The following is a 26,238-nucleotide window of genomic DNA, read 5'->3' as shown; positions in this document are numbered from 1 at the left end:
GGAATTCCTGGGCTTCAGGAGAGGAAGAGAACCCCATGCTCAAGTGACATTGCCACATTGCCATCCGTCAGCCAGGTGGAACTGGAGATAGGAGCATCTCACAGGGCAAGGCTGGCCGCCTTTTCTGCTGGGAAAGTTTGGGTATTTCCTGGAGCCCAGAGCCTCCCAGGTCTGCTACTCTCGGGCCCTGGCTGTGGGTAGGGTGACGGCAGGGCCCTTTGTCTTCACGGTTTAGTGAGCACAGTGCCAGACTGTCTCTGGGGCAGCTTTGTTCACAGTGCTGGGCTCGACTGCGCCTGGGCTAACCTGGAATATAGTAGAGCAACACTCCCGAGGGAGAGAATGTGAAGTGCTCTGAAGGAAGAGAGACGCATCTTAGGCTGAATCTGCACATTAAATGATGGGTGCTCACAAGGGCTGCCTAGAAGGGTGTGAGCACCGGCTGACGTGTGAGTGTGAGAGTGTGTGTGTTGGGGGGGTGGGGTACATATGTATATGGTCGGTGAGGGGCGGGTGCAGCTACAGGTGTGAGCATGTGTGTGTGAGGTTGAGACTGAGTCCGAGACCGTGGGTGTAAGGATGCATGTAACAGTATGTTTACAAGCATGTGTACATGGGCACGTTCGTGAGGATGTCATGGTCTGAGTGGGTCACCTGGGGTATATGATGGCATGAGTGTGCAGGTGTGCGTGCAAGCACGCGAACTCAAAGCTCCCTGCAGAGCAGCCAAGCCAAGAGCCATGACAGGCAGAGCAGCTGGGAGAGAAAGTGTCCACCGCGATGGAGTTGAGATGAGCAAGCACCAAACCAGCTACTGCTTACTTCTGCACATTGGCGGCCTCTCTCTGTCCTTGTTTCTCTGGGCCCCTCTCAGCCGGTGCAGAACCAGTAGGTGGATGAGAACATACCCTTCTGGTCTAAACCTAGCCTATGCCTAGCCTGGCACCAGAAGCATTTAGGATCCTTCCGTGGCCTGCGTGGTTGTGAAGGTGTATAGTGGATTAGCGATGCCAGCCTCTTGTCTCTGCAGATTTGTTCTCTGGGACACAAAGACAGTAGCTTGGGACTCAGTGGGACTCAGCCCTGACACAGTCAGTAGAGGAGAACTCCCAGGGGAAGATGGCCCTATAACCCCTCATCTTTGGGTCACCTCTAGAGCAGGGTGTTTCTGATACTTCGAGAGCAGCCCGTGTGGTTCTGCAAGCTGACAGCAGGCTCTGCCCATGATCCAGGTCCAGGTGTCCCTGTGGCATCTAAACCCCTGATCCTGAGTCCTCTCTTTTCAGCTGTCAGCTGTGTGTCTCAGGACATCCACAGTCCACTGGCTCTCTCGTAGCCACTGTGCTGGCAACTTTTTGTCAATATGGGGCATCTAGAGTCACCTGGACATCAAGGACTTCAACTGAGGAACTACCTCCATTAGATTAGCTTGTCAGGGGCATGCCGGTGGGGCATCTTCATGATTAATGATTGATGTCGGAGGCCCAGCCCACTGTGGGTGGAACTATCCCTGGGTTGTATAAGAAAGCAAACCGAGCAAGCCCTGAAGTGCAAGCCAAGTATCACTCCTCCATGGCCTCTGCTTCAGCTCCTGTCCTTGCGTTCCTGCCTTGATTTCCCACAGTGACAGACAATAGCTGAAATAAACCGTCCCCTGTCGTCGTCCCCCCTCCCCCCCCCCTCCCGCCCAAGTTGCCTTTGGTCAGTGTTTACCATGGTGGGGGGGGAGGGGGAAGCAAACCAAGACAACCTTCATGTGACCTCTGCTTTCTTCTCCAGGGGAGCATTGCCAGGTGAACGTTCGCTCAGGCCGCTGTGCCAGTGGAGTATGCAAAAACGGGGGTACCTGTGTGAACCTGCTCATCGGAGGCTTCCACTGCGTGTGCCCACCTGGCGAGTATGAGCATCCCTACTGCGAAGTCAGCACCCGGAGCTTCCCGCCGCAGTCCTTTGTCACCTTCCGAGGCTTGCGGCAGCGCTTCCACTTCACCATCTCCCTTTCGTAAGTGCAGCCCATGTGCGTGAGTATCCCTTGGGAAGGTACTGTCACTTTCCAGGCTCCGGGTGGCCATGGCCGAGGAGGCTTGTTCGGTGTTAGATGCTGGACCGGCTGCTCAAGGGTCAGATCATTGCCGTGGTGATGACAGAGGAGGCTATTTCTGCACAGTGACCGCAGAGCATCAGCGCTGCTTGCTTTTGAGAGGGGAACAGGCAGAATCCCAGGCCTGGAAACTGACCTGGCTATGTGGGTCCTGTCCACCAGCCAACATATGGATATCAGACCTTCCATTGCATATGTGTGGAGCTGCGGGCAGGCCTGCTTTTCATCCCACCCGGCTCCTGCATGGTTAGCTTTACACCCGAAATAACAACACACAAATTGTATTCTTTTAAACACTGCCTGGCCCATTATTTCTAGCCTCTTATTGTCTAATTCTCACATCTCTTGCTTTAACCCATATCTAATAATCTGTGTAGCACCATGAAGTGGTGCCTTACCAGGAAGTTTCTAGCATACGTCCATCTTGGGCTGGAGCTTCATCGCCTCTCTGGCTCTCTGAGGAGAGGCATGGCAGTCTGACTAACTTAGGAGAGGCGTGGCATCTGTCTGAGCCATCTACCTCACTTCCTTCTTCCTGTTCTGTCTACTCCACCCACCTAAGGGCTGGCCAAGGCAGTTTCTTTATTAACAAATGAAATCAACAGATAGATAGAAGATACACCTACATCATTCCATTGCATATGTGTGTCACAAGGCAGGCTGCTCAGACCCCAACTGCGCTGCCTTGGTCCCTATCTGTGACAGGCTGAATATGTGCTGTTCGTACCTTCTCCCCCAGAAGAATTTAGATGCTACCTAAAAATATTTGTATCTATAATTTGGGGCCGGGGGATGGTTTAGTTGTTAAAGCCCTTGCAGGCATGAGAACCTGAATTCAAGTCTCTGGCACCATGTAGAAGGCCAGGCACAGTGGCACATACCTGTGATTCCATAGCTGGGGAGGCAGAGACAGGGGGGACTCTAGGGACTTACTGACTGCCAATCTAGCTGAATAAGACTTTTTTCAAAATACAGTGTGCAGAAGCCAGGCGGTGGTGGCACACACCTTTAATCCCAGCACTCAAGAGACAGAGGCAGGTGGATCTCTGTGAGTTCGAGGCCAGCTTGGTCTACAGAGAGAGTTCCAGAACAGGCAGGACTGTGACACAGAGAAACCCTGTCTCAACCCCCCACCCAAAAAAAAAAACAGTGTGTGGAGAGTGATCAAAGACATCTGATGTCAGCCTCTGGCCCCTGCACACGCATGCTCCTGCACACACGTGTACAGATATACACACAGAATATCAAATGAACTCACTGCATTCTAGGCAGCATGAGCCCGTCACAGTTGCTCAGTTAAGAGAAAATTTAGAATTTCCATGTTGAAGATCTCTGCTAGGTTAAAGTTGATTGACTAGGGTGAGGTTTCTGCTGGTTGTTTTTGTGGGCGTTTGCAGTGACTCTCTGCAGCTCAGCTCTCCAGACAGGAGTGTGGTATTCTCTGTCCTTCCCGTGTGGGTCCCCAACAGCTTTTTCTTCATTGAGCTGCCTGCTGAGGACCAGACCTCTTAGGATGGACAGAACAGAAGCCTGTCCCTGGGTTCTGTCCCAAGGATGAAGCCCTCCTGCAGAAGTCCTTCCAACCGCAGACAAGTGACTTCTATGAACTCATCCACTGTACATTGGGCTACCATGGTCCCTCCCATTGGTGCATGGTCCAAGGATGTGGGGTGGGCCTGGTAACTGGGACTTGCCATTGTACCCCCCAACCTCAACTTGCCTGATAAAATGAACAGTGTCTGCCCATTGGCACAGTACATACTGAGCCCTGTTCAACCAAGCTGGGATAATTTTTCTGTTTGCCCCTTTGTGTCAAGACTCTCGTCTCCCCGCAGAAGGCTGACCCTTATGGCACAAGCCTGCAAAGCAAGGGCCCTGTGGTAGAATCCCCTGTGACACGGTACCAGCAACAGAGGACTCCCATAAATAGCCACCTTCCACATTAGAGGAGCCTTGTGTCCCCTGGTGAATGTGTCACAGCATGTGATGGGCGTGAGCTGGGGGTTTGTAACTCTGGAGTGTACTCATGGATGCCTCCTACCTTGGTATGGCCAGCAGCTCAGTCATGTGCATTGTGGTGACTTTTGGTGGCCTTTACATGTGAGTCACACGAAGGACAACAGAAAGCTCCCCCAGAATTCTGCTCCCAAAAGAGCAGTGAACGTCTAGTCACATAGTTTCCCGGAGCACACATCCTGGAAGCTGCTGAGGCTGAGGCCCCTCTCACCACAGAGAGCTGCCCAGCCCGGCTGAGTTGCCTTTGTCTCAGGTGGCTTCTGTCATGGCCCGTCTCCTCTTTCTAGTTTCTATTTGCCAAGTGCTGGGGCTCCCAAGTGGGCCCCACTCCCAGCCGCCTTTCATCCCTTTTATTCTTGGCTCCTTCTCCTCCGGCCCCACAAGCCTTGGTTTCTATTTCTGTCTTTCCTTATTTTACTTGCATTTTTCCCACCCTCCCCTCAGCCCTGGGCCCCTGCCCCATCTCTATTTCTTCTCTGTCTTTAGCAATGGATGGTGCTTGCCAGGAGGGCACCATGCAAGAGGGGTTAACCCGGACACAGAGAGAAAGGGGCACTTTGGGGGTCTCATCTGATCCATAGCAGAAGATAAACTACATGGGTTCTGCCTTCAGATACGCTTCTGATTGGTAAATGGGCTGGCATCCTTTTGAACATGTTCTCTCTCTCTCTCTCTCTCTCTCTCTCTCTCTCTCTCTCTCTCTCTCTCTCTCTCTCTCTCTCTCTGTGTGTGTGTGTGTGTGTGTGTGTGTGTGTGTAGGCCCGATGTTGATATCGTGTGCCTTCTCCATCACTTTGCACTGTATTTTTTTTTTTTGTTTTGTTTTTCGAGACAGGGTTTCTTTGTGGCTTTGGAGCCTGTCCTGGAACTCACTCTTGTAGACCAGGCTGGTCTCGAACTCACAGAGATCCATCTGCCTCTGCCTCCCGAGTGCTGAGATTAAAGGCGTGCGCCACCACCGCCCGGCTCTGCACTGTAATTTTTGAAGCAGCGTGTCTTCCTAAACCCAGTGTTCCCCGACTCCAGATAGTCTCCCTGACCCTGAAGCTCCCTCATCTTTGCCTTCTAAGTGCTGGGATTACAGGTGGTGTTACCGTACCTGTCTGGCTTTTGTACACGGCTCCTGGGGGCTCTAAACTCCGATCTTCACACTTGCACCAGCAATCTTGATTCGCTCCTTCCCTTTCCCCCACCCACATGGAGTCTTTCCACACTCTGCCGGCCATCCCAGTGTCCCCAAGGCTCCGGTGCATGAATCAGGTTTGCCGGGCCATCAGCAGCTCATGATAAGAATGCTGGGCAGTTTCTCTCCTGAACCATGGCCCTCTGGGCTCACTCCCTTGATTGGCCGTGTCACCCCTGTGTATCTTCGTGGCCCTGGGGTCCTTCATTTGTGTGACATGCCGCTCACCCACAGGTTTGCCACCCAAGACAGGAACGCCCTGCTGCTCTACAATGGCCGCTTCAACGAGAAGCATGACTTCATCGCCCTGGAGATTGTGGAGGAGCAGCTGCAGCTCACGTTCTCGGCAGGTGCGGCCTCCTGCGGCTACAGGAGCATCTCCCAGGCCCTTTATGGATTAAGTTTATCATTGTCCTCACGGCAATGCCCAGCTGCTCACCCTTTCAATTCTGATTCTGTGTCTAGGAATCTGCGCTTTAGAAGAAATCAGAGTACAAGAAAATAACATTGTTGCAGTGTTACTTGTTAGCACCAGACAAAGCCTGTTTCCTAGATCAGAATCAGTAGATAAAATGTAGCGATGGGGACAGAGAGATGGCTAGTTCAGCAGTGAAGAGCACTTGCTGTTCCTGCAGAGGACCCGGGCTCGGTTCCCAGCACCTATGGCTCGGTTCCCAGCACCTATGTGGCAGCATACAACTGTTCATAACTCCAGTTCCAGGGTATCCAATGTCCCCTTCTGTCTTCTGAGTGTACCTGGCACACATATGGTGCACATGTATATACATGGAAGAAAAATGCTCATACACATAGAAATCAAATAAATCTAAAAGTAACAATAAAAGTACAATGCACCTGTAAAGTAATGTGATGGCTTACGCCAGCATGGGGGAGCAGACAGACACAGATATGAAGAATAGGGAAGTGGGGGGGGTGAGATGGATCAGCCTTTTCTGACTCAGGTTAAAGTCCTCAATGTAGGGGTGGGGTGGGGGATGGCTTCCCACGGTGGCTGTGCCAAAGAAAAGGGCACACAGCCAGTCTTTATGAACAGCATGTCTACCTTGTAGCCTGGAAGCCTGGTTGAAGGTCCCCAAGCCTCTCTCTCTCTCAGACTGTCCCTCTTGCCATGCAGGTGAGACCACGACCACGGTGACCCCGCAGGTTCCTGGAGGTGTGAGTGATGGGCGGTGGCATTCGGTGCTGGTACAGTACTACAACAAGGTAGGAGGGTACCTCTGGGCCTCCTCGTACCAGGCCAGTGGGGGGACCAGTGGGTTTTCTGCTCAGGACGATGGTTCGTGCTCTGCAGTGTAAAAGCAAGCACCGTTGGAAGGGAATGGAGCAGATGATCTCAGTGGAGGGTTCTGTGAACATAGCCACGCCTTGAGCTGGAGCTGTGAGGACAGGCAGGGACTCGGCTACACTAAGACCAGACGCAGAGAATTGGGTTGTCTGTGGCTTCTGTCAGTTCCAGGCAGGCCAGACACAGCTCAGATGCTGAGCTGCCTGAGCTGTGACTGGAAGGTGCGTTCCCGGCTCTGAAGACAAGTGTCTCGGGTATGCTTTGCAGATTATTGGCTGTAAGGAAACACGCAGTCACAAGGTCATGTGCTTTCCTGAACTGTGATTTTGCATACACACACACAGAGTCTGGCTCTTACTATGAGTCCATGTTGGTCTTTCCTGCCCCTCCCTGATCATGGCCACAGTCTTCCCCAAATGTTCTAAGATCCAAATCTAGTCTAGATCAACAGATGGGAGATGAGGAACCTCCTTTCTATGCAGCAACTTGTATGGTAGCAAAGGTATTTTCTGGATTTCCTGTCCACACCACTTCAGGCCTTTGGTACCTGGGATGGCATCTGCCTATTCTTGGGGCCTTAGAGTACGGGGCTTGTCTCTCATTCATCCTTCCCTGCCAGTCACTGCTATCTCCCTTTCTCCAAGGTCATCCCTTACATTCGCCCTGGGCATCTTTTCATTTCTGAAGTCTCCCCCACCCACCCACCCATAGATTCTAAGAATAGTCTTCGATCCTCATTCTGTCCCTAGCTGGGGGTGGAAACGGTCTCTCATGGGGTGTTAGCCCAGTCAGTCTTTGCAGCCTTAACAGTGATACAGAGGACAGAGTTGCCAGGGCCTGGGGCCAAAAAGGCTCCTTGGGGCCCTTGAGGGACACTGAGCTGGTCAGCAGTACTTGGACTGGGGTTTGGACTTCCCCAGGCCTGTCCCCAGTGGTGGTTGTGGTGTTGCACAGGGCACAGTCGCCAGAGAGAAGAGCGACTCTTTACTGTCCACCCTGGCCTATTTTAGAGACTTTCATTTGATCATAAAGTGCTGGCCCTGTGGATTTGGGGACAGTTATTATCAATATAAAGGATGCTGCTTGCACATCCCCTGACTGACTCCCAGTAGCCCCATGGGAAGGAGCAGGATGTGTCTCTCCTCTTCATTCACTCCTCCCAGAACTCACAGTATCCTTCCTGTGATATCTTAATCTCTCATTGTCTCATCTATTTCTTTGGGGGTGTCACTCCTGTGTTCTCCCATGGTCTTTCCCTGCATCATGTTCTGTATTGTAGATCAGTGATTCCCACCCTGTTCTTGCCCCCGGAGAAAGGGCATATCCTGCAACCATCCATCCTTGTTGTGCTTAAAGGATAGTTGTGACCTCTGAGCACACAGGTGAGGGCTGAGCTCCTGTGACTGGCACTAGAAGCCTCTGGAGTTTGGGATTGCTTCTCTGTGTCCCTGTGGAGAGGGGCACGGTCACCTGAGATGCTCAGACACTTTGATTGCTGTCGGAGCAGGCCAGATGATGACAGATACAGGCAGCCGAGCTCGCAGGAAGTGGAACACACTTGGCTCAAGGACAAAGTGGCTATGGTTTTGTGCCCCAAATTTGCTCACTCTCTGTCTCTGTCTCTTTCTCTGCTCCTTCCCCTCCTCCTTCCTTCTTTCTTTTGTTTGTTTTTTGCTTGTTTTTTTCGAGGCAGGGTTTCTCTGTGTAACCACCCTGGCTGTCCTAGAACTCACTCTGTAGAACAGGCTGGCCTTAAACTCAGAGAAATCTACCTGCTTCTGCCTCCCGAGTGCTGGGATTAAAGGGATGAGCTTTTGAGTAGAAAGACAGGCAGATAGTCCCCACAAAGGGATGATGGCCTTGCTGGCCTCTGCTCCGGAAAGAACAGCTAGGAACATTCACCTTGTCACCTCGCTGCACGCACCTTGATCCTGTGGCTTCTCTTGTCTATTCCTCCTGCCTCCTAGACTTTAATACCCTGGGTGAACACTCCCAGTGGATTGTGCTTCCGGAATGGACAGGCCTGTCAGAATGAACCGTAGGAAGCCCTGGGCTGTCAGGGAAGCACAGTATGTATTTCTTTTCTTGATTATGTCAAGAAAGGCAGACCTCCAGACTGCAGGCTTGCTCCTGAGGAGGGGTGGGTAGAGGAGGTTGAGCCAGCCTTGGTTTCCCCACTAGAAGCCTCTGCATCTGTCTGCTGTGGTTGGCTGGGACCCAGATTTGACCTCTTAGCCCCATTGTGAATTCTCTGTCCTGTGAGCCATCTCAGAGAAGCACACCATTGTAGAAGGCTACCCCAAATGGCCCAGAGGAAAGAGGGCCTCATGCCAGAAGATCAACAGGCAGAAATGTATTACTGGAATCTATGCTTCTCTTTTTAGGGCTGGGTCCTTTCAACAGCTCCCTCCTCCTCCCAGTGAGCAAACAGAGCCCTGAGCGCAGGATTAGGCCTTTGCTGGGCTGTTTCCTTCTCTTGCCAGAGGGTGTTTTAGGGAGGAAACAAACCAGTCTCCCTTATATCCTTAAGCCTCCTTGTGTGGGTTGGGTGGGCCACACACCAGGGAATATTAGCAGAGATTACGGTATCTGTCTGTGGATGGCCCTGGTGTTTCTATGTGATTCTGCCTCCGAGGTGCAGGGACAGATCAGTGGGGGCCTGGGAAGACCTGTCAGGCTGGGAATAATTTACAGACTGATTGGGGACAGCAGCCTGAGGTCACAGTACTCCAGTCTATAAGGGAACAAAGGGGACCCTGAAAGTGACCTGTCAAGGCAAGCCACTCTCTTTGTTGGGTCTCTGTGTCATTGTAAGAGTCATCATCAGTGGCCTCTCTAGTCCTGGCTTCTGGCAAGAAAATGTGGAGTGACCTCAGGAGGGTGACTGTGAGAAGGGGGCCTGAAGAGAGGTGCAAGATGATGGGGGGCTGGTGAGCCACACTTTGAGAGACTCAAGCCGCATCCTGATGGTGGCCTTAAGTTCAGTGGATCCAGGGACTTCCCTCTGCAGACCTTTCTCTGGCTGTGATGGTCCTGAGCACACTCCGCCTGTTCCACTCACACCACCTAGGTCTGGTTATTTTTTGTTGCTAAGAAGATGCGTTCGGAGACTTGAGCGTCTATCCAACCCTGCAGCGAGGGTGTGGAATTGACTGCCAGCTGTGACTGTTACCTCTGCCCTGCTCTCCCTGAGTGCCAGCTTCTTTAAGGCACGGCTTGGCTTGGCTTTGTTTCCATCCTGGACAGGTCAGGTCAGCCTGACAAAGTATCTCTGCACAGAGACCACAGAGTACTGGGAATCTTGTGGGACCTGTCCCAGGTCAGCTGGTCTGTCCGTGGGGGGACTTCAGAGCTGCCAGGTTGGCTTCTTGTCAGTGTCCCCAGAGGAAACAGGTGGAGCACACTGATCCAGGAGGAACAAAGGGCCGGCCAGTGTGGGGCAGCAGGGAGGGAGGTGTACAGGCCTAGGGAAGCTGATGATGGAGCTGCGTGGCTTCATCCTGGAGGAGCAAGCGCTGTGGTAAGAAGCCTGAGGAGGACAGGGTCTGTGGCCCCAGAGAACCCTCTGCAGACCTTCACGGCAGGGGCTGTGAAAGGCGGTTAGCTCTTTCTTTCTGGTTAAACTGGTATTTTCAGTGAGAGGTTCTGTTGGCTAAGTTCCTTCAGGGGAACAGAGGAGCATGCTGGAGTTGATGGTGGGTGTTCTATCGAGGTCTTTTCAGAGGCAGCCATGGCTCGGCACCTTGAGCTTCATCCAGCCCTTCTCTGGAAGTGCCAGGGAGGTTTGGCTGGCTGGGGATTTGTGATCGTGGTCCCACTGTAGACTTTTTTTTTTTCCTGAGGTTTTGGTAAAAGCAGTTAAGCATTTCCACTTCCAGCCTATGATGGCTGACTTCAGTACAGAGCATTTGAAATCCTTTCTTTGCACTTGAAACTCAGGATTCAATACTGGGTTTCTTTTAAGTCACCTTTCAGCTCCCATGAGTGCTTATGGGATTGGGAGAGACACACTACCCGTATCCCAGCTCACAGTGGGAGAGACACACTACTTGTATCCCAGCTCACAGTGGGAGAGACAAACTACCCATATCCAGCTCGCACTGGGAGAGACACACTACCTATATCCCAGATCGCACTGGGAGAGACACACTACCCATATCCCAGCTTGCACTGGGAGAGGCACGCTACCCGTATCCCAGATCACACTGGGAGAGACACTCTACCTATATCCCAGCTCGCACTGGGAGAGGCCTGCTCCCAGTAGGACTTGGCTACTTCCAAAAGAAGGTGTTGTCTAGAGGAGAGGGAACCTGCATGAAGCCCCTGGGCACTTGACCCTCTTAAGCACATCTTTTGCTTCATGAAGGATTCTGGCTATGCCTTGTTTTGCTCAGGAAGCCCCAGTGAGAGCTGGGGACACAGAAATACCACGAGTCCCACCCTCTTGCATGTCTCAGGGATTGACCCAGCCGGGGCTGACCCACAGACATGTATACAGAAAAGCTGAGGTCAGGTAGGCTGTGCTTGTTCTGATGGAGGACACCAGCTGTGACCTAGAATCCCAGCACGTGTGTGCATGCATGAGTGTGTGTGCGTGTGTTGGTTTTGGTTTTTTTGAGAATTATGTAGCTCTAGCTGTCTGGAGCTTGCCATGTAAACCAGGCTGGGTTGGAACTCACAGGGATCTACTTGCCTCTGCCTCCCAAGTGCTGGGATTAAAGACATAGGCACCACCCTCCAGCCCAGTAGGTGTATCTGATCCATCTGAACCAAGGCAGGTTTATGCTCTACAGCTGCACAAGGAAGCAGGTCTAGCTAATGGAGAGAGAAGGTCTGTCTAGGGAAGCAGTCTTGGGCTGCAGCCATCCCCAAGGAGGAAGCCATTGTCCATGGTTTCTATACACATTAATTTCCCCACTTGGACCAGAGGAAGGCTTTTCTGTCCCTCTGAGCCTCACCCAGGGAAGGTTTAGCTACTTCCATGGATTGAGGCATTGAGGTCCTTGATATGACCACGCCTGTGTCAAATAATACACTCCATCTGCTCTCCACACGAGGAGCCATTTAGTGAGACCCTCCTCACTGCCGTCGTCGGCGAATCAAGAGTATCATATGGATTTGGCTGCTCCCACCTCAGTTCTGAGACAACCCCCAGCCCACTGGGGAAGCGTGGATGTGTTGGCGAGGTTTGTGTGTCCAACCTGGACACGTAGGGTGGTGTGGTCTCTTCTGTCGGTATGCTCAGGATGTGGGCAGGAAGTGGGGTCTGAGGGCAAGGTGAGTCTTCAGGGGAGTTTCCATAGAGGTGAGATGCCACTTGGGGTTCTCTACCCGGCACAAATGGCATTTGGGGTTGATGACTCTCTGTCGAGAGGGGCCATTCTGTGTCCCCAGCCACTACTCATGAAATGCCACAGAATCCGTGCCGTCATGAAGACTCAAATGTGTCTAGCTACTGCTGCATGTCCTCGAAGGGTTGTCTTGGTTAGGGATATAGGGGTTAGCTGGGGGGGACTTGCAATGGTTAAGGTGGAAAGCCAGAGCAGGAGACAGGTGTGTGGTAGCAGCAGGCAGTTTGTCTTCAAGGACACTCAGCCTTCAGCATCTTGCACAGAGACATCACTATGGTGACTGTCTTCGTCACACTGGCCTCCTGCAGCTGACGACAGGGCTTGTGACGTTCCTCCCAGTCATGCTGGCTATTGTGCACTTGTGCCCGTCTTGTTCAAGGGATGACCGGAATGGTACTCCTCCTCCTCTTCATCTTCCTCCTCTTCTTCCTCCTCTTCTTCCTTCTCTTTCTCCTCGTCCTCCTCTTCATCATCCTTGAGGGCAATATATTTTTCATTTTTCCCCCATCAGTTCCATAGTAACCCAGTAAGTTAAGCCCACCAATCCAAGTCCTCAGGGGCAAGTTATGGCATCTACTCTGGTTTTTGTGCATTTTCCCTTTGAAACATGGACTAGATCGGTATTTCTCTCCCAGCCTGTCATGCCTAGGGTCTGCTTATGAACACGCCATAATTAGGGAGCACATGTGTGATCAGCCAAGCTGTGAGAAGAGCAGGCGCTGTACAGCAGATGTGATCTCGGTAAAAAAGAAAAGCAGACAGTGCGCAGGAACTGGGAGATCCCGGGGCTGGAGAGACGGCTCGGGGGTTAAGAGCCCTGGCTGACACGGGTTTGGTTCCCAGCGTGCACGTGGCATCCCACAAGCATCTGGAACTCCGGTTCCAAGGGATTCGTCATCTTGTTCTTCCAGACGCAGCATGTCTAGTGGTGCACATACACGTGCAGGCAAAATACCCATACACATAAAAATCTCCAAAGCGTTGCAGAATAGTGTTTTCAAAGGATAAACAGTAAATCACATTGACATGATTAATGTCAGTTTGGGTTGCCATGTTTCCCTTGTCTCCATTTATCTTCTGAGAAGAGGTGTAGAGAAAGGGTTGCTATGTATGTTCAGGCTGACTGTTTCAGGTTTAAAAACTAGCGTCACTATTATGGAAAAAGGGGAGGGGCTCCATCAGAAAGGTGCCACCCTTCTCTGAACTCACACCTCTCTCTGATTGGGGTGGGGTGACCTCGGGCTCACCTCTGGATATGGGTCTTCTTAGGAATTGCCTGGCCCTGGCTGGGTTCACTCTGGCTTGTTCACATGATTTAAAATCTCTCGCCTGTGCCGCATGTGAAACCCCATATCTAGAAGAGGTGGGTTGTAACCCCCACCTCCACTCCCCTCAAGATAGGGGAGGGTTTCTACTATTCCAGAAAAATCCAAGGGCCCTTGCTCAGACACTTGGGCAAGTTCCTCCTCAGGACTTCTTCCTTCTTTTTTCTTCTTCCTCTTCTTCCTCCTCCTCCCTCTTCTCTTTGTTTTTTGAGACAGGGTCTCACCATGGAGCCCTGACTATCCTGAAACTCACTTTGTAGACCAGGCTGTTCTCAAACCCACGGAGATCTGCCTGCCTCTGCCTCCCACGAACTGAGATTACAGGTGTGTACCCCCACACCCAGCAAGGAACCCCCAGGTCCCTAGAGGTCTGAAATCTCAAGGCCGCATTGAGTGTATGTGCTGCCAGTGGCCCTGTAGCTGTTCTCTGTACAAACAGCAAGTGAGGTAGGTGTGTGTGGGCGAGGATGTGAATTTAGGTGGCTCTGGGATCCTTTGACGTCCTGCTGTGTATCTTCTTGTACACACCCGGCTCAGTTATGGGTAGAGCATCGACCTTCTGGCTCAGTGGGAAATGAACCATTTTGGCTCCTTTTCTTTTCTTTTCTTTTCTTTTCTTTTTAAAACAAATCTGCAGGTTTGAAGACTATGCAAGCTAAACACACACACACACACACACACACACACACATTTTCATGAAGTTCATTGAGCTTCGTAAAGTGTACCTAGACCTGTTCTGATCAGGGTGCAGCAAAGTGAGCTTACTTTCTTTACTCTCCCACTGCACAAGGCCCTCTTGCCAACAAAGGGGGTGGGTGTGGGGTTTCATATGAGCCTATGGGAGTGTACCTCAGGGGTTCGGTTACCATAAAAGCCCTCATTGTCCGCAAGCCCGAGCCTGGAGTGTGAATCAGTTGTTTCTTTCCGGCTGTGTTTCCTGCCAGTGCAGTGAGCTCCTGTCTGGCCAACATAGCTATTCCTTAAATATCGAGTAGCGACACTTCCATACAGGCACATTCCGACAGCTCTCAGTGGGTCACCGGGTGACGTCTGAGATCCCGGTTATCTGTCCTTCATCTCCACCTTTGGAATGTTAAATGTTTCCCTTGAAGCCAAGCTTAGTAGGTAACAGAAGCCAGCCCAAGGGGTCTGGAGTGGCCAGTGAGCCGTGTGGGAGAGGTGGCTGGGGCCACCCTCTGTAGAATTGCAATGGTATTAACGGGGACATGCAGCAGGTACAAGGACACACCTTGTCCTCTGACAGGTGGCAGAGCTCGGAGATACGGTTCCTGGCTTCCTTTCCTAAACACAGGCTGGTCAGATGGTAGAGAGCCACATGCGTGGAAACTCCACAGCTCCCAGTCTCGCCCTGGGCCCTTTGTGTTCCGTTGCTCTGTCATGGAAAGTCCTCTAGGAGGGAGGCAGCTTGTCATAGGGCGTGTCCTGTCCGGTGGAATGGCTGCCTTTTCCTGTACCCTCCATCTGTCTGGCCCTCTTCCAGTCTACTCCTGTGCTCACTCCATGCAACTTGTGCAATTTGCTGCTACAAGCCTGCTCCCAGCTATCTGGTCTCAGATATCTTGGATATGCGCTAGTAAAGTAGAGAGAGCCCAGGGGACACTTCCCAGGTGCACCCTTGCCCCGACACCCAGGTCTCTGTGACCAGGACAACTCGACTTATGCTTTTGCCTTTAATGTGAAGCACAAGAGAAGCAAACATAGCTTTGTGACCGGGAGACAGTCCCAAGCACATGCTAGGGGCCTCAATGGCTGGAGAAGGCAATCTGAAGTGGTCAGTAACTACCTGCGTGTGGCAGACACAGCAGGGTGGCCTCAGGGCTGTTGTTGGAGAAATGGCGGCACCACACTTCAGCTCCTGCAAGTGTTCCCGGGCTCCAGCCATCTGTGAATTCTTTGATATGAAGGTCCGTTGGCCATTTCTGACACCGAGTGTGAATCCATTCACCTCCCGAGCCTCACCCTACTGCATCTGGTTTCATAGGCACCCCACTCTGCCCGCCCCCACATTGAAACCAAACCCCCATCGGCCTCCCAACAAGGAATTGTCTGCAGCAGGTTAAAAGACTGCAGAAATGTGAGCGCTTCGGAGGACCAAAGGCTTTTGTGTGCACACAAAAGCGCTCTGCAGATACTTTAGGCATCTAAGTGGAAGCCATCAGGGAGGGGCCATACACTGGGAAGAAAATACGCAGGGGGAAAATGACAGGGGGCAGGCCCGGTGATGGCTTGGCATCAGGAATCCAGATCTGCCCAGATTGGTAGAGCCGGCCTTTTGGGGCCTCACTTTGAAGTCCACTTTAGCCCTTGGTTTCTTGAGTGGAGAGGGAGTTACTGTGGTAGCTCCACCCACTGGCCAGTTCCACCTGCGCTGGGGGTGGGGATGGGTTGCTTGGAGCAGCCTGTGCGGCCAAGGTGGGACACTGAAGCTGTAGACTTCCAAAGGGTATAGACAGTTGTAGATGCTGATGATGCTAGAGACTTGGCTACGGGCATCCTGTATTGCTCGGCCATGTGGGAGTCACCTCTGGTCTATGTGTATTTTACCACTTTTGCCCAAGTGACCTGGCCTGGTCACTGCTAAGCTTTCTGTCCTGAAGATGACTCCTAAGGTTTCTTTCTTTCTTTCTTTCTTTCTTTCTTTCTTTCTTTCTTTCTTTCTTTCTTTCTCTTCCTCCCTCCCTCCTTCCCTCCCTTCCTTCCTTCCTTCCTTCCTTCCTTTTACCTGGAACTTGCTCTGTAGACAAGCTAGCCTTGAACTCACAGAGATCCGCCTGCCTCTGCCTTCCTAGTGCTGGAATTAAAAGGTGTGTGCCACCACCGCCTGGCTTTCTTTCTTTTTTAATTTAAATTTTTCTTTTTGAGACAGGGTCGCATGTATCCCAGGCTAGCCTCAGATTTACCATGTAGCTAAAGGCTACCTTGACTTCCCAAAGCCTGGGGTTACAGATGTGCATCACCATGCTTGGATTCATGGGGCGCTAGGGATTGAACATAGGCTTTGTGTATGCTAGGAAGCACTGTATCAACTGAGCTGCATCCCCAGGCTCCAATTATGTTTTTATGGGTTTATGTTCATGGATATGGGTATGTGAAGCCATGGTGTGTGTGGCGTGAGAAACTCATTCTCTCCTTTCTCCATGTGGGCTCAGGGATCAAACTCATGACCTCACTTGATGGCATGTGCCTTTACCCCTGAGTATAGCCAAATCCCCCTTTTAAAAGAAAGCTTATTTTTGTTATAATGAGGCTGGAGAGGGAACCCAGGTGCTCTTGCGTGCTAGGCGAGGCTCTGCCACTAAGCCCAACCCCATGTCTTTCTTTGACCAGAGCAGCCAGCCAACAGTGTACCTGCTGCTAGCCACCCGGTAGCTCCTCAGCCCTTACCCACAAGTGCCATCTTCCTTGCTGTGTCTTACCGCCCACCGCAGTAGCATGGGGTCTAGCGAGGGATGTAGGAGGACTTTCCCAGAGGTGGTCCTGAGAGAGCACTGCGGACAGCTGGTGAGCACTGGATGAAAATTATACGGCCCGAAGAAACAACTTTCAGAACATACACGGTGCAGTTGTGTAACATGTTGTCTAATCTAGAATGTTCTCCTAATCTGACAATGATATTCTGTTGCTCTCAGCAGTCACCCCAACACCTCCCCAGCCTCCACCGCCACCAGCCAGCATCTTTGTGATGTGTGTGCTGGGCATCTGGGCTGCATGGCCTCATGTAGTATAAGTCCTCGGTGCCATGCCTCAGAGCTCACCAAAGCTGTGTTGTATAGCAGGGCCCTAGTCCCTCATAGCATGAATGGACCAGTGTTTGTCCCTGTCCCTCTCTGGAGGGGCATTTGGGTTGCTTCTGCTCTCACTGGGGAATCACAAGGAGTACTGTTGTAAACATGTGTGAGCTCCTTTTGTGTGTTTGTGTGTGCGTGCGTGCGTGCGTGTGTGTGTGTGTGTGTGTGTGTGTGTTTGGTCTGAGTCTCTGTATTCCCTTGAACATGTCCCAGGGAGTGGCATGGTGGGCCCTATAGTGACCAGCATTTGGCTCTGATGAAATTCCTGCATATGTTCTGGTCATCTCTTGTATTATTTTTCTGCCCACCTCCCTTTATATCAGACAGGCTCTCTCTACAGAGGCCTGGCTGTCCTGGAACTCATTATATAGACCTGCCTGTCTCTGCTTCCTAAGTGCTGGGGTTAAAGGTGTGCACCACCATGCCTGATTTTCCTCGCTTTCTTTAACCTTGTCTGTGAGTTCCCTTCCCACAATGGGCAGTGAGTCCATTGTTGGACAGCCAGGAACTGATCGCCAGCTGAGGTTGCTAGCTTCTGGCTGTTTCAGCACCAGCACCTTCAGGAGCCCCCCACCCCCGGCCTCTGCCTCCTGTCTCTCCTCCTCCTGATCCTGTTTGACCCACAAGTGCCTGGTTCTCTGTCTACACACACCTTCCCTTTCATCTGCGAGGCCAGGGCACCTGTTTGGGGGTGACGACCAGCAGCAGTCACCCCAGGGCCTTGTTACCACCTCCGACCCCTCAGCATGGAGCTAGGTGTCAGCATGTCAGTAGTGGCTATCGCTTATCATCAGGAGCCACCGTGGATACAAAGCTGGGCGTCTGTCTCCCCCTACCCTGCCCCAGGTTTTCCACCCCAGTGCTCTCTTCCTCCCTGTCCGTGCTTGAATCCCATGGTGCTGAGCTGTTGATTACAAACCGTAGTGTAGAGCAATTGCAATTTGGTAAATAGCAGCTCAGTCTCATTAAAGCCTCTGCGTGTAAAGGCTGTTTACATCCACCCTCTGAAAGCCTCACACCCATCTCCAAAAATGTAAATTACACGCTCTGCAGATGATATGGGGTTCAGACAGCCTGGGGATGGTCCTTCTTTCTCAGCGTGGTACCTAACACTTAACCGCCCCTAATGGGCACCTCACCAATCTCCCAAAGCAGACTGCTGCTCCCGAGTGAGAAAACAGATGATTTTCCATAACTCTCTACCTACTACTTAACACAGAGGTGGACTCTCTAAGGAAATAGATAATCAGAGATTGACCTAAAGATAACTGACTCCCCTCGGAGTTCCCAAAGAAAGGTCTGTGAGAGACTCATGTATATAGTTGACACTATGATTCTTCTCACATCAACAGGATAGATGTGTGTGTGTGTGCATACATGCGTGGGCGTGTATCTATGTATATGAGTGTCTGTGTTCATTTATATTTTGAGGGCTCATATATGTATTCAGGTGCATTTGCATGTTTGGAGGTCAGAGGTCAATAAGCAGCTTCCTCAGTTGCTCCCCACATTATATTTTTTGCACTGAACTTGAAGCCCACGGATCAGCTAGGCTGACTGGCCAGCTTTGGTGAGCCACTTGTCTCTACCTCCCCAGTGCTGGAACTATAGGCACCCGCAGCCACACCAGGTCCTTACGCTTGCATGGCAGACACAGTACCTGGTGGGTATTTTAATCTTACATCCTACCTCATGCCCAGAGGAACTACTGCCAAACGTTTGTTCAGGGCACATGGCCGGGGGAGGGGGAGTGGAGGGCTCCCGGGAGGTGGCTGTGGCAAGTCACCCGCTGTACAACTCCAGGGTATGTGGCCTAAGCAGAAGGACCCTGGGTCACACACCTCAGACACTTGGCTGAGCTCCTATTGCCCAGTGGCTCCGTGTCCTACCTTCCAGCCCTGTGGACTCATTAAACAAACAGGTGCCTGCTTCCTGTGAGAACAGTGAGGTTTCCTTTTAAACAAGCTGCACAGTCATTCCCTGGTAAAAGGCATTAAGGATGAGTTAATTATAGTCTCTGTTTTTACAGTCATTGTCAGTAGTATAAAGTAACATAAGGTTGCCATGTTAATGCAACCAGCCTCAGCAAGAGGAGGCCCCGAGCCCATGGATTTTTTTTTTTTTTTTTTTTTTTTTAAGATGTGGTGTTGCTATGTTGCACAGGCTGGCTCTAACCTCCCAGGCTTAAGTGTTCCTCCTATCTCAGTCTCTTGAGTTCTGGGACATTAGGTGTGCCAATATGCCTGTCTGGGCCTATTGTTTTGAGAGATTGAGGAGGGCTGCTGCCAGGCTCCTCAATGCTTCCTCCATGTGGTAGGAGGAGGTATGTGTGGGTGTGAGTATGTTTGTGTGTACCAATTGGAAGATCTAACTACACCACTCTGGGGTTATGCTCACAGCACCTAGGGACACAGGCTTTGGTACCCTGATGTGCAGGTCAAAAAGGAAATCCAGCTGCCTGTCAGTCCTCTGGCTGTTTGCCTGTTTGCCTGTTTCTAAAACTCGGAGGCCTTCATACCTTTCGTCCAGCATGGACAGTGCAATTGGCTCCTCTTCTACTCCAGAAAGGATGTCAGAGGTTATATGGGTGAACACTTGGTGTCCTGAGAGACTCGAGGACTGCCAGGAAAAGAAGCCAACCCTGGGTGGCTTGAGGGGGTGGGAGCCCAGGCTGGCGTATGAGGTCAGCAGAGGGGCCAAGGCCAAGAGGTTCCTGAGGAGAGGGTCTGGCTTGGAAGCTTAGAAGAGGCAACTTCTGGTCAGTGAAGGGATAGAGATAACTTGAGGGTGAGGCCACCACAGGTACTCAGTACTTGAATATCCATCCGTATGGTCAGGCTCCATCTTAGATGGCCGGGAAACAGGTCTCCTATTTGGACCCAGTAAGCTGCAACCTGAATACAGGGTCATGGTGGATAGGAGCCAGTGAGGGACAAAGAGAGGGTCCTGTAAAATGGCAAGGTTGAATCTGGAGGCCACTGTAAGGAAGGGCTAGCAGCCGTGTGGCTTAGACCACAACTATTTCTTCTCTCGACCTAGAGAACTAGACTCCAATAGCTGCGGGACTGAAGATTTACTAGTTCAATGGTTGAGTGGTTATCTATATCCCTGGGTTTTCATTCCTAGCACTACCAAAAAAAAATATTTATAAGCCAGCTTTCTAGGAAGGTTACTGCATCCCCTTTCAGGGTGCTGGCTACATAGGTAGACCCCAGTCATCTGGCCTTAGGCCCACATAGTCCACCCTGGATTTGCCTTAACTCAGGCCATAGCCTTGATTTCAATACATTCCCCTTCTGAGGTTCTGAGAAGGACCTGTGTCCTGGGACGATCCCCTGCACCCCGTGTAGCAGGTCGCGGGCTAGGGTACCTCACCCTTCACGCACCTTCCACCTCTACAGGCAGTGTCCAGAGCTGGGACACCCACCAGGGCATGCTGACAGACAGAGCTGACTGATTTTATTCTTTCCGCCCCACAGCCCAACATCGGTCACCTGGGCCTGCCCCATGGGCCGTCGGGAGAGAAGGTGGCGGTGGTAACGGTGGATGATTGTGACGCCGCTGTGGCCGTGCACTTTGGAAGTTACGTTGGGAACTACAGCTGCGCTGCCCAGGGCACTCAGAGCGGCTCCAAGAAGTGAGACACCTGGAGGGGAAGCACGGGGTATCCGCAACTACTCAGGCCCTCCTCCAAGTCACCCCTGTCAGGCAAAGAGTACCTTGGTACCCTCTGTCTGCACTGGTGTCAGACAGTCTTCCGTGGATAGCATCTTCTCTCTCAGGCCATAGAACCCTCAAGAATAAGTCCTCAGACGCACCTGTCAAGACAGGTTGACAGGGCATACTCATAATCCTAGCACTTGGGAGGATGAGGTACATGAATTGAGATTCAGTATAGGATGGTCTACCTATGAGTTCAAGGCCAGTCTGGACTTAAGCAGTGAGATGCCATGCAGAAGTCAATCTGAGCGACTTGCCATCTTCGTCTTGTATCTTTGGGTTGTGAGTCCGTGAACTAAGGAATTACATGAGGTGGAAGTGGCTGGTTGTCCTTGATAGTTTTGGGTCTCTCAAGGATTCTTTTAACTCAGGACAAAGAAATTCTAATACCTATATGCAGGGCCAGCCTCGCTTTATTTCCTTTTGATAACACCAACCTCAAAAGGTGAGAGCCTGCTCCTGCTGTGTCCTGATGATAGTTTGCAGGTGAAATATAAAACATTGGGTTTTAGGGCAGGAGAGACGGCTCAGCAGTTAAGAGCATTAGCTATTCTTCCAGAAGTCCTGAGGTCAATTCCCAGCAGCTACATGGAGGCTCACTACTGTCTACAACTGTAGTATCATAGGATCTGGTACCCTCTTCTGGTGCACAAATGTACACGCAGACCAAACACCCATACACACAAATAAATCCTTTGGTGTTTGCTTTGAGACAGTGTCTCCCTATGTAGCCCAGGCTATCCTCCTCCTTCCAGTTCTCTGGCTCTGTTATCTTTATGACCAGGATTACAGGCTCTACGAAGGCCCTTGACCCTGAGTCTTTATCCCTTTTGAGAGCCATATTCAGGGGAACATGATGAAGGTCACACGTCCTCACTTAACTTTCTTTACTGTCTTGGTGAACTGTGCCTTGGGTCTAGAGCCCTGCCTGGGACCTCAGCTGCCCCCTGCTGGAGCCAGAGTTCTGCTCTCATTACACTTTCTCCCTAGAGAGCCAAGGAACTGTGGGATGCTTCCCTCTACTGCCGCATGGAACTCGAGGTGGTCCTTAGTTGTCCCCATTTGTCTGAAGTGATGGCAAGTGTAAGGACGTCGGGGCCCAGAGAAGCTGCGAGGGGCCACTAGTGACCCTGAAGCAGGGCCACTTCTGTCCTGACCACCAGGCATCTGCCTTGGGCTTGCGCCTGCTCTGTGATGGAAGGCTTAGCAGTAGAGTCGCAGTGATGGCACAGCCGTGCCAGGCCCAGTATTACAGAAGATGGCTTTGTCTTTCCAGGTCACTGGATCTGACTGGACCTCTGCTCCTGGGTGGTGTCCCCAACCTGCCAGAAGACTTCCCCGTGCATAGCCGGCAGTTTGTGGGATGCATGCGGAACCTGTCCGTCGATGGCAGGATTGTGGACATGGCTGCATTTATTGCCAACAATGGCACCAGGGCAGGTGTGCACAGCCCCTGGGTGTATAGGGCTAGCATGGTGCCCACTGGACATTTGAGGACCTCTTGGGAATGGGTGTAGAGCTTGGCTTGGTGGCCATGACCACAAGCCTGCAGTTTGCTGTGTTCCTGATGTTGGGATGCTGTCCACTCACCTGGATACACAGTCCTAAAATCTTGAACTTGTCACCAGGTGGTCAGATCAGACCCTGGGATGACAAGGAGACCCTGAGAGCCAGATATGGGTGGAGCAGAGAATTCCACACACCCCAGCCTGGCATTCTCACCATGCCCAGCAGATTCTAGGCTGGCTGTCTCTAACTGGTTGCACACTCACGCATGGGTCAGTGTGGGGAGTGGCATAGTTCCTTAAGAGAAATCACCTTGTGGTCTTGAACTCAAGGCCAGACTATACCCTCTGCCCTGCAGGCTGTGCTGCTCAGAGGAACTTCTGCGATGGGATCTCATGCCAGAACGGGGGCACCTGTGTGAACAGGTGGAACACGTACCTGTGCGACTGTCCGCTCCGCTTCGGTGGGAAGAACTGTGAACAAGGTAAGAATCTGTCCCTTTCCCCCAGACCACGGTGGTGTATCTGGGAGGGGGACACAGGCTATAAGAAGTTGCAGGTGACTGGGATAAAGGTCCAGGGCCTGGGCCCAGCTCTCTAGGATGTCTAGGACGACAGGTGACCATGAGGGTCAGAAGAACAAGGTGGCTGTGGGGGGCACACTCTCCTGACAGCTGCTGCTGATTGGGCCTGGTGATAGCATGAAGGACAACCTCCCGCCCATCTCCCGGAGATACTACAGGGTTCACGGGGTATCTTAGTGTCTTTCCTGTTCTGTCATAAAATACCCTGACAAGAGAAAGTTGAGAGATACAGGCTTTATTTGGCTCCCAGTTCCAGACCATAGTAAGTCCATTATGATGGGAATGCCGCAGCACCGGAGCTTGAGAGAGAACTGGTGGCGTCACACCATCACCATAAGTCAAGAGCAGAGCAATGCATGCATGCCAGTCCCCAGCTCACTTTCTTCACCATACCAGCCATGATCCCCTGCCCAGGGAACGATGCCACCCATCCAACTGGAACCTGAACCTGATCCATGTTCCAAGCACCACAGGACCACCCTGTGATTGTCATCCATCCATTTAGGGTGCTCCTTGCTCACTTTGGATGCGTCTGGCAACCCTAAGGGCTTCTTTGCCCAGTGAGCTGTACAGAAGCCATGGTGGGCATCTGCAGAGTCCATTGCTAGCTCTTAGGGCACAGATAAAGGTCTGGGGCTGGCATCTGTCCATTCTCACCTGGCTGGTAGCTGAGAAGATGCTCTCTGCCTGATTTCGGGAGGTGCCTGAGGTCCTGGTCTGTATCTGCAGTTATGCCACACCCGCAGCGCTTCAGTGGCGAGAGCGTTGTGTCATGGAGTGAGCTCGACATCACCATCTCTGTGCCTTGGTACCTGGGGCTCATGTTCCGGACCCGGAAGGAGGATGGTGTGCTGATGGAGGCCACAGCTGGCACATCTTCCAGACTCCATCTCCAGGTGAGTGTGTCTGTGAGTCACACAGGCAGCTGCAGAGCAGACAAAGGGGCTTCCTAGGATCCCTGTAAAGGCATCTGCCACTCACCTACCTCCTCCTGTGCCTGCCCTGTGGTGGACGGAGGGAACACAAAGGGGAAATATGGGTAGCTCAGGCAGCAGTGCCATTGTGCCCTTCAGTATGGGGGAAATGCAGAGATCATGATTGTGCAGCTAATGGCTCCAGTGGGGTTCCTTTCCAGCTCCGGCTTCCCTTCACTGAAGTCACAGAGCGGAGTGAGTAACCATGGAACATCTCGCTCTGTGTAACTTGCCATAAACAGCAGCTCTGCCCTGCCCTGCCCTGCCCTGCCCTATCCTGCTTGGAATTTGGCCCTTTTTCCCCCTGGCATTTCAGAGCTGAGGGCAAAGGGCTACCTCAGATGCAGTGAGGGAGTCTCCATCAGTTCAGACTTACCCCCCTATATTAAACCTGTATGCTACCATACACCAGGTCCCTGCCTAGAGGGCTCTTGAGGTCCCATTGCATCACACCACACGTGTGCTTTCTTCCTTTATCCTCTTTACTGTTTGGCTTGTTTGAAACCTTAGGTTGGAGTACTCGAACATTTTTCAGGGTGATCTCATGCACCCCATTCACACATGTGCACATCTCTTGCATCACAGACGGTTTCTGATAGGTCGTTGGAGCCAGAGGTACCAAGAAGTGATGAGTTACTGCCTTTGCCCAGCTCACCCGGTGCTTCCTCACTGAGCTACCCTCACCTCTCCGCCTGAGGCAGTGCAGTAGAGAGAGCCCTTATCCTATGCTCACCCTGAGGTTCTGAGGTGTTTAGAATGTGAGCCCACAGTCTGGGACTCACCGCTTGGCCAAGGGATTCCACCAAGCCTGTCTCTCATCCTCTGTCCTTGTGTCTCTGGCGGTTCCCATTCACACTGACCGGACAGATTCTCTTGTATAAACCATGGCCCATGATTCCTGGGCAGTATCAGAATTCTCCATCTTTGGATCTCCTTGGATTTAACATACACCTGCTGTGCAAAAATCCCAGGGGATCAATAGCCACTTAGGGGAATCACGCTTGCCAAGCAGGGATTTAGTCACAAATTTGAAGGAATTAATAACTGGGTGTTTCTTTCTTTCTTCCAGGCTTTTCCAAAGTATGTATATGTAAGCACATGCATGTGTGCCTATGTCTCTTTGTGTGCTTGTGTCTGCCTATGTATGTGAATGTGTCTGAGCATATATGTATGTGTGCATCTATGTGTACATCTGTGCATGTCATACACGTGTCTGTGTTTGCATGTGTTCATGACTGTGTATTTGTATGCACATTTGCATACATGTCTATGAGTGCATGTGTGCCAATATGTGGATGTATGTATGTATGTTTATGCACGAGTGCATGCATGTCTCTGTGTATTCCATATGTGAGTGCATTTACATTCTTTGTCCCCTTCAGCATAGTCTCTGCTACATATCAGTTTCTTCTTTTCCTGAGGAGTCTGGCCACACCAACATGTGAAACACATAGCACTTCTGTCCCAAGATTACACCTATAAAGGTAGTGGCTCCTGGAACTGGTGCTGATGGCCCCTACTGTCCCCATGTCCTCACAGAGCTGTGACTTGTTTCTTCTACTTCCTGGGCCCTGAATTCTTATTCTTCATTCCTCGTCAGGCGGTTGGGGTGGGTAGGAGATGGTCAGGAAGAGGTGAACTCTGAAGAATGTCTGAAGCTGAGGCTAGAGACTGTGTGATCTAGGCCGTGCAGGACCTGGGTCAGCCAGAGAACCCCTCTGCCTCCATGGAGTAGAGCTCGGCTCAGAGAGTGGGAGGAGATGGGACACCCAGAGCCCTCCCCCTCCCAGTTCTCTGTCAGAGGCCACAGGGCCCCTTGAGAGATTCTTTTGCACTGGCAGAAGGAGGGTGGGGCTGTCCGCGCAGACAGAAGTCTGCCTGCCCACTCACCTGGGGTCATGGCTCCAGCACCCCACTTGGGTTGGGGGTGTTGGCATGTGCGTCAAGGGTAATTGCAGCTGCCATTGTTCTTCTCTCGTTAGCTGTAATTTCACAAGTTTACCTGCTGCCCCAGAAGCTCGCTTTGGGCTGAACTTGGAAGCACCGTTCTGCCCGGGGAAGGCATTTCTCTGTGGGTGTTTCTCTGTCGGAACACATTAAATTGGCTGTTTTGAGTCAGGTGATGATGGGTGCTCGCAGGCTGTCATTAGTGGACCTGGGGGGGGAAAAGGCTGCGTTCAGCAGGGTTAGCCCTGACTGGGTAGTTACCTTTGGGAGCTCATCCATAGATTCAGGGACTGCAGCCAGGAAGACTGGGTACACCAAAGATGGTCTCGAGGGGTCCTGTAGACCTCTACCAGAGACCACCTCAGTGTGATTCCCAGTATGCCTGTTCTCCCAGGCATCCCAGGAATTTTCTGGTTG

At 51.8% G+C, this 26,238-nt stretch overlaps 1 protein-coding gene across 2 annotated transcripts in view; it reads left to right on the top strand.

The window, feature by feature from the left end:
• Celsr1 (cadherin EGF LAG seven-pass G-type receptor 1) overlaps nucleotides 1-26,238 on the top strand; it is a 139,303-nt gene that overhangs the window by 77,495 nt on the left and 35,570 nt on the right. For both annotated transcript variants that reach the window (XM_038342501.1, XM_038342500.1), the window contains 7 exons: nucleotides 1,780-2,002; nucleotides 5,535-5,650; nucleotides 6,436-6,524; nucleotides 20,571-20,728; nucleotides 22,088-22,251; nucleotides 22,676-22,801; nucleotides 23,630-23,796. In XM_038342501.1, coding sequence (XP_038198429.1) covers nucleotides 1,780-2,002; nucleotides 5,535-5,650; nucleotides 6,436-6,524; nucleotides 20,571-20,728; nucleotides 22,088-22,251; nucleotides 22,676-22,801; nucleotides 23,630-23,796 — 1,043 coding nt within the window. The remainder of the gene's footprint in view (nucleotides 1-1,779; nucleotides 2,003-5,534; nucleotides 5,651-6,435; nucleotides 6,525-20,570; nucleotides 20,729-22,087; nucleotides 22,252-22,675; nucleotides 22,802-23,629; nucleotides 23,797-26,238) is intronic.

The sequence above is a fragment of the Arvicola amphibius genome, chromosome 9 (assembly GCF_903992535.2).
Source record: "Arvicola amphibius chromosome 9, mArvAmp1.2, whole genome shotgun sequence".
NCBI lineage: Eukaryota > Metazoa > Chordata > Mammalia > Rodentia > Cricetidae > Arvicola > Arvicola amphibius.
This window is presented reverse-complemented; position numbering and strand designations above follow the sequence as displayed.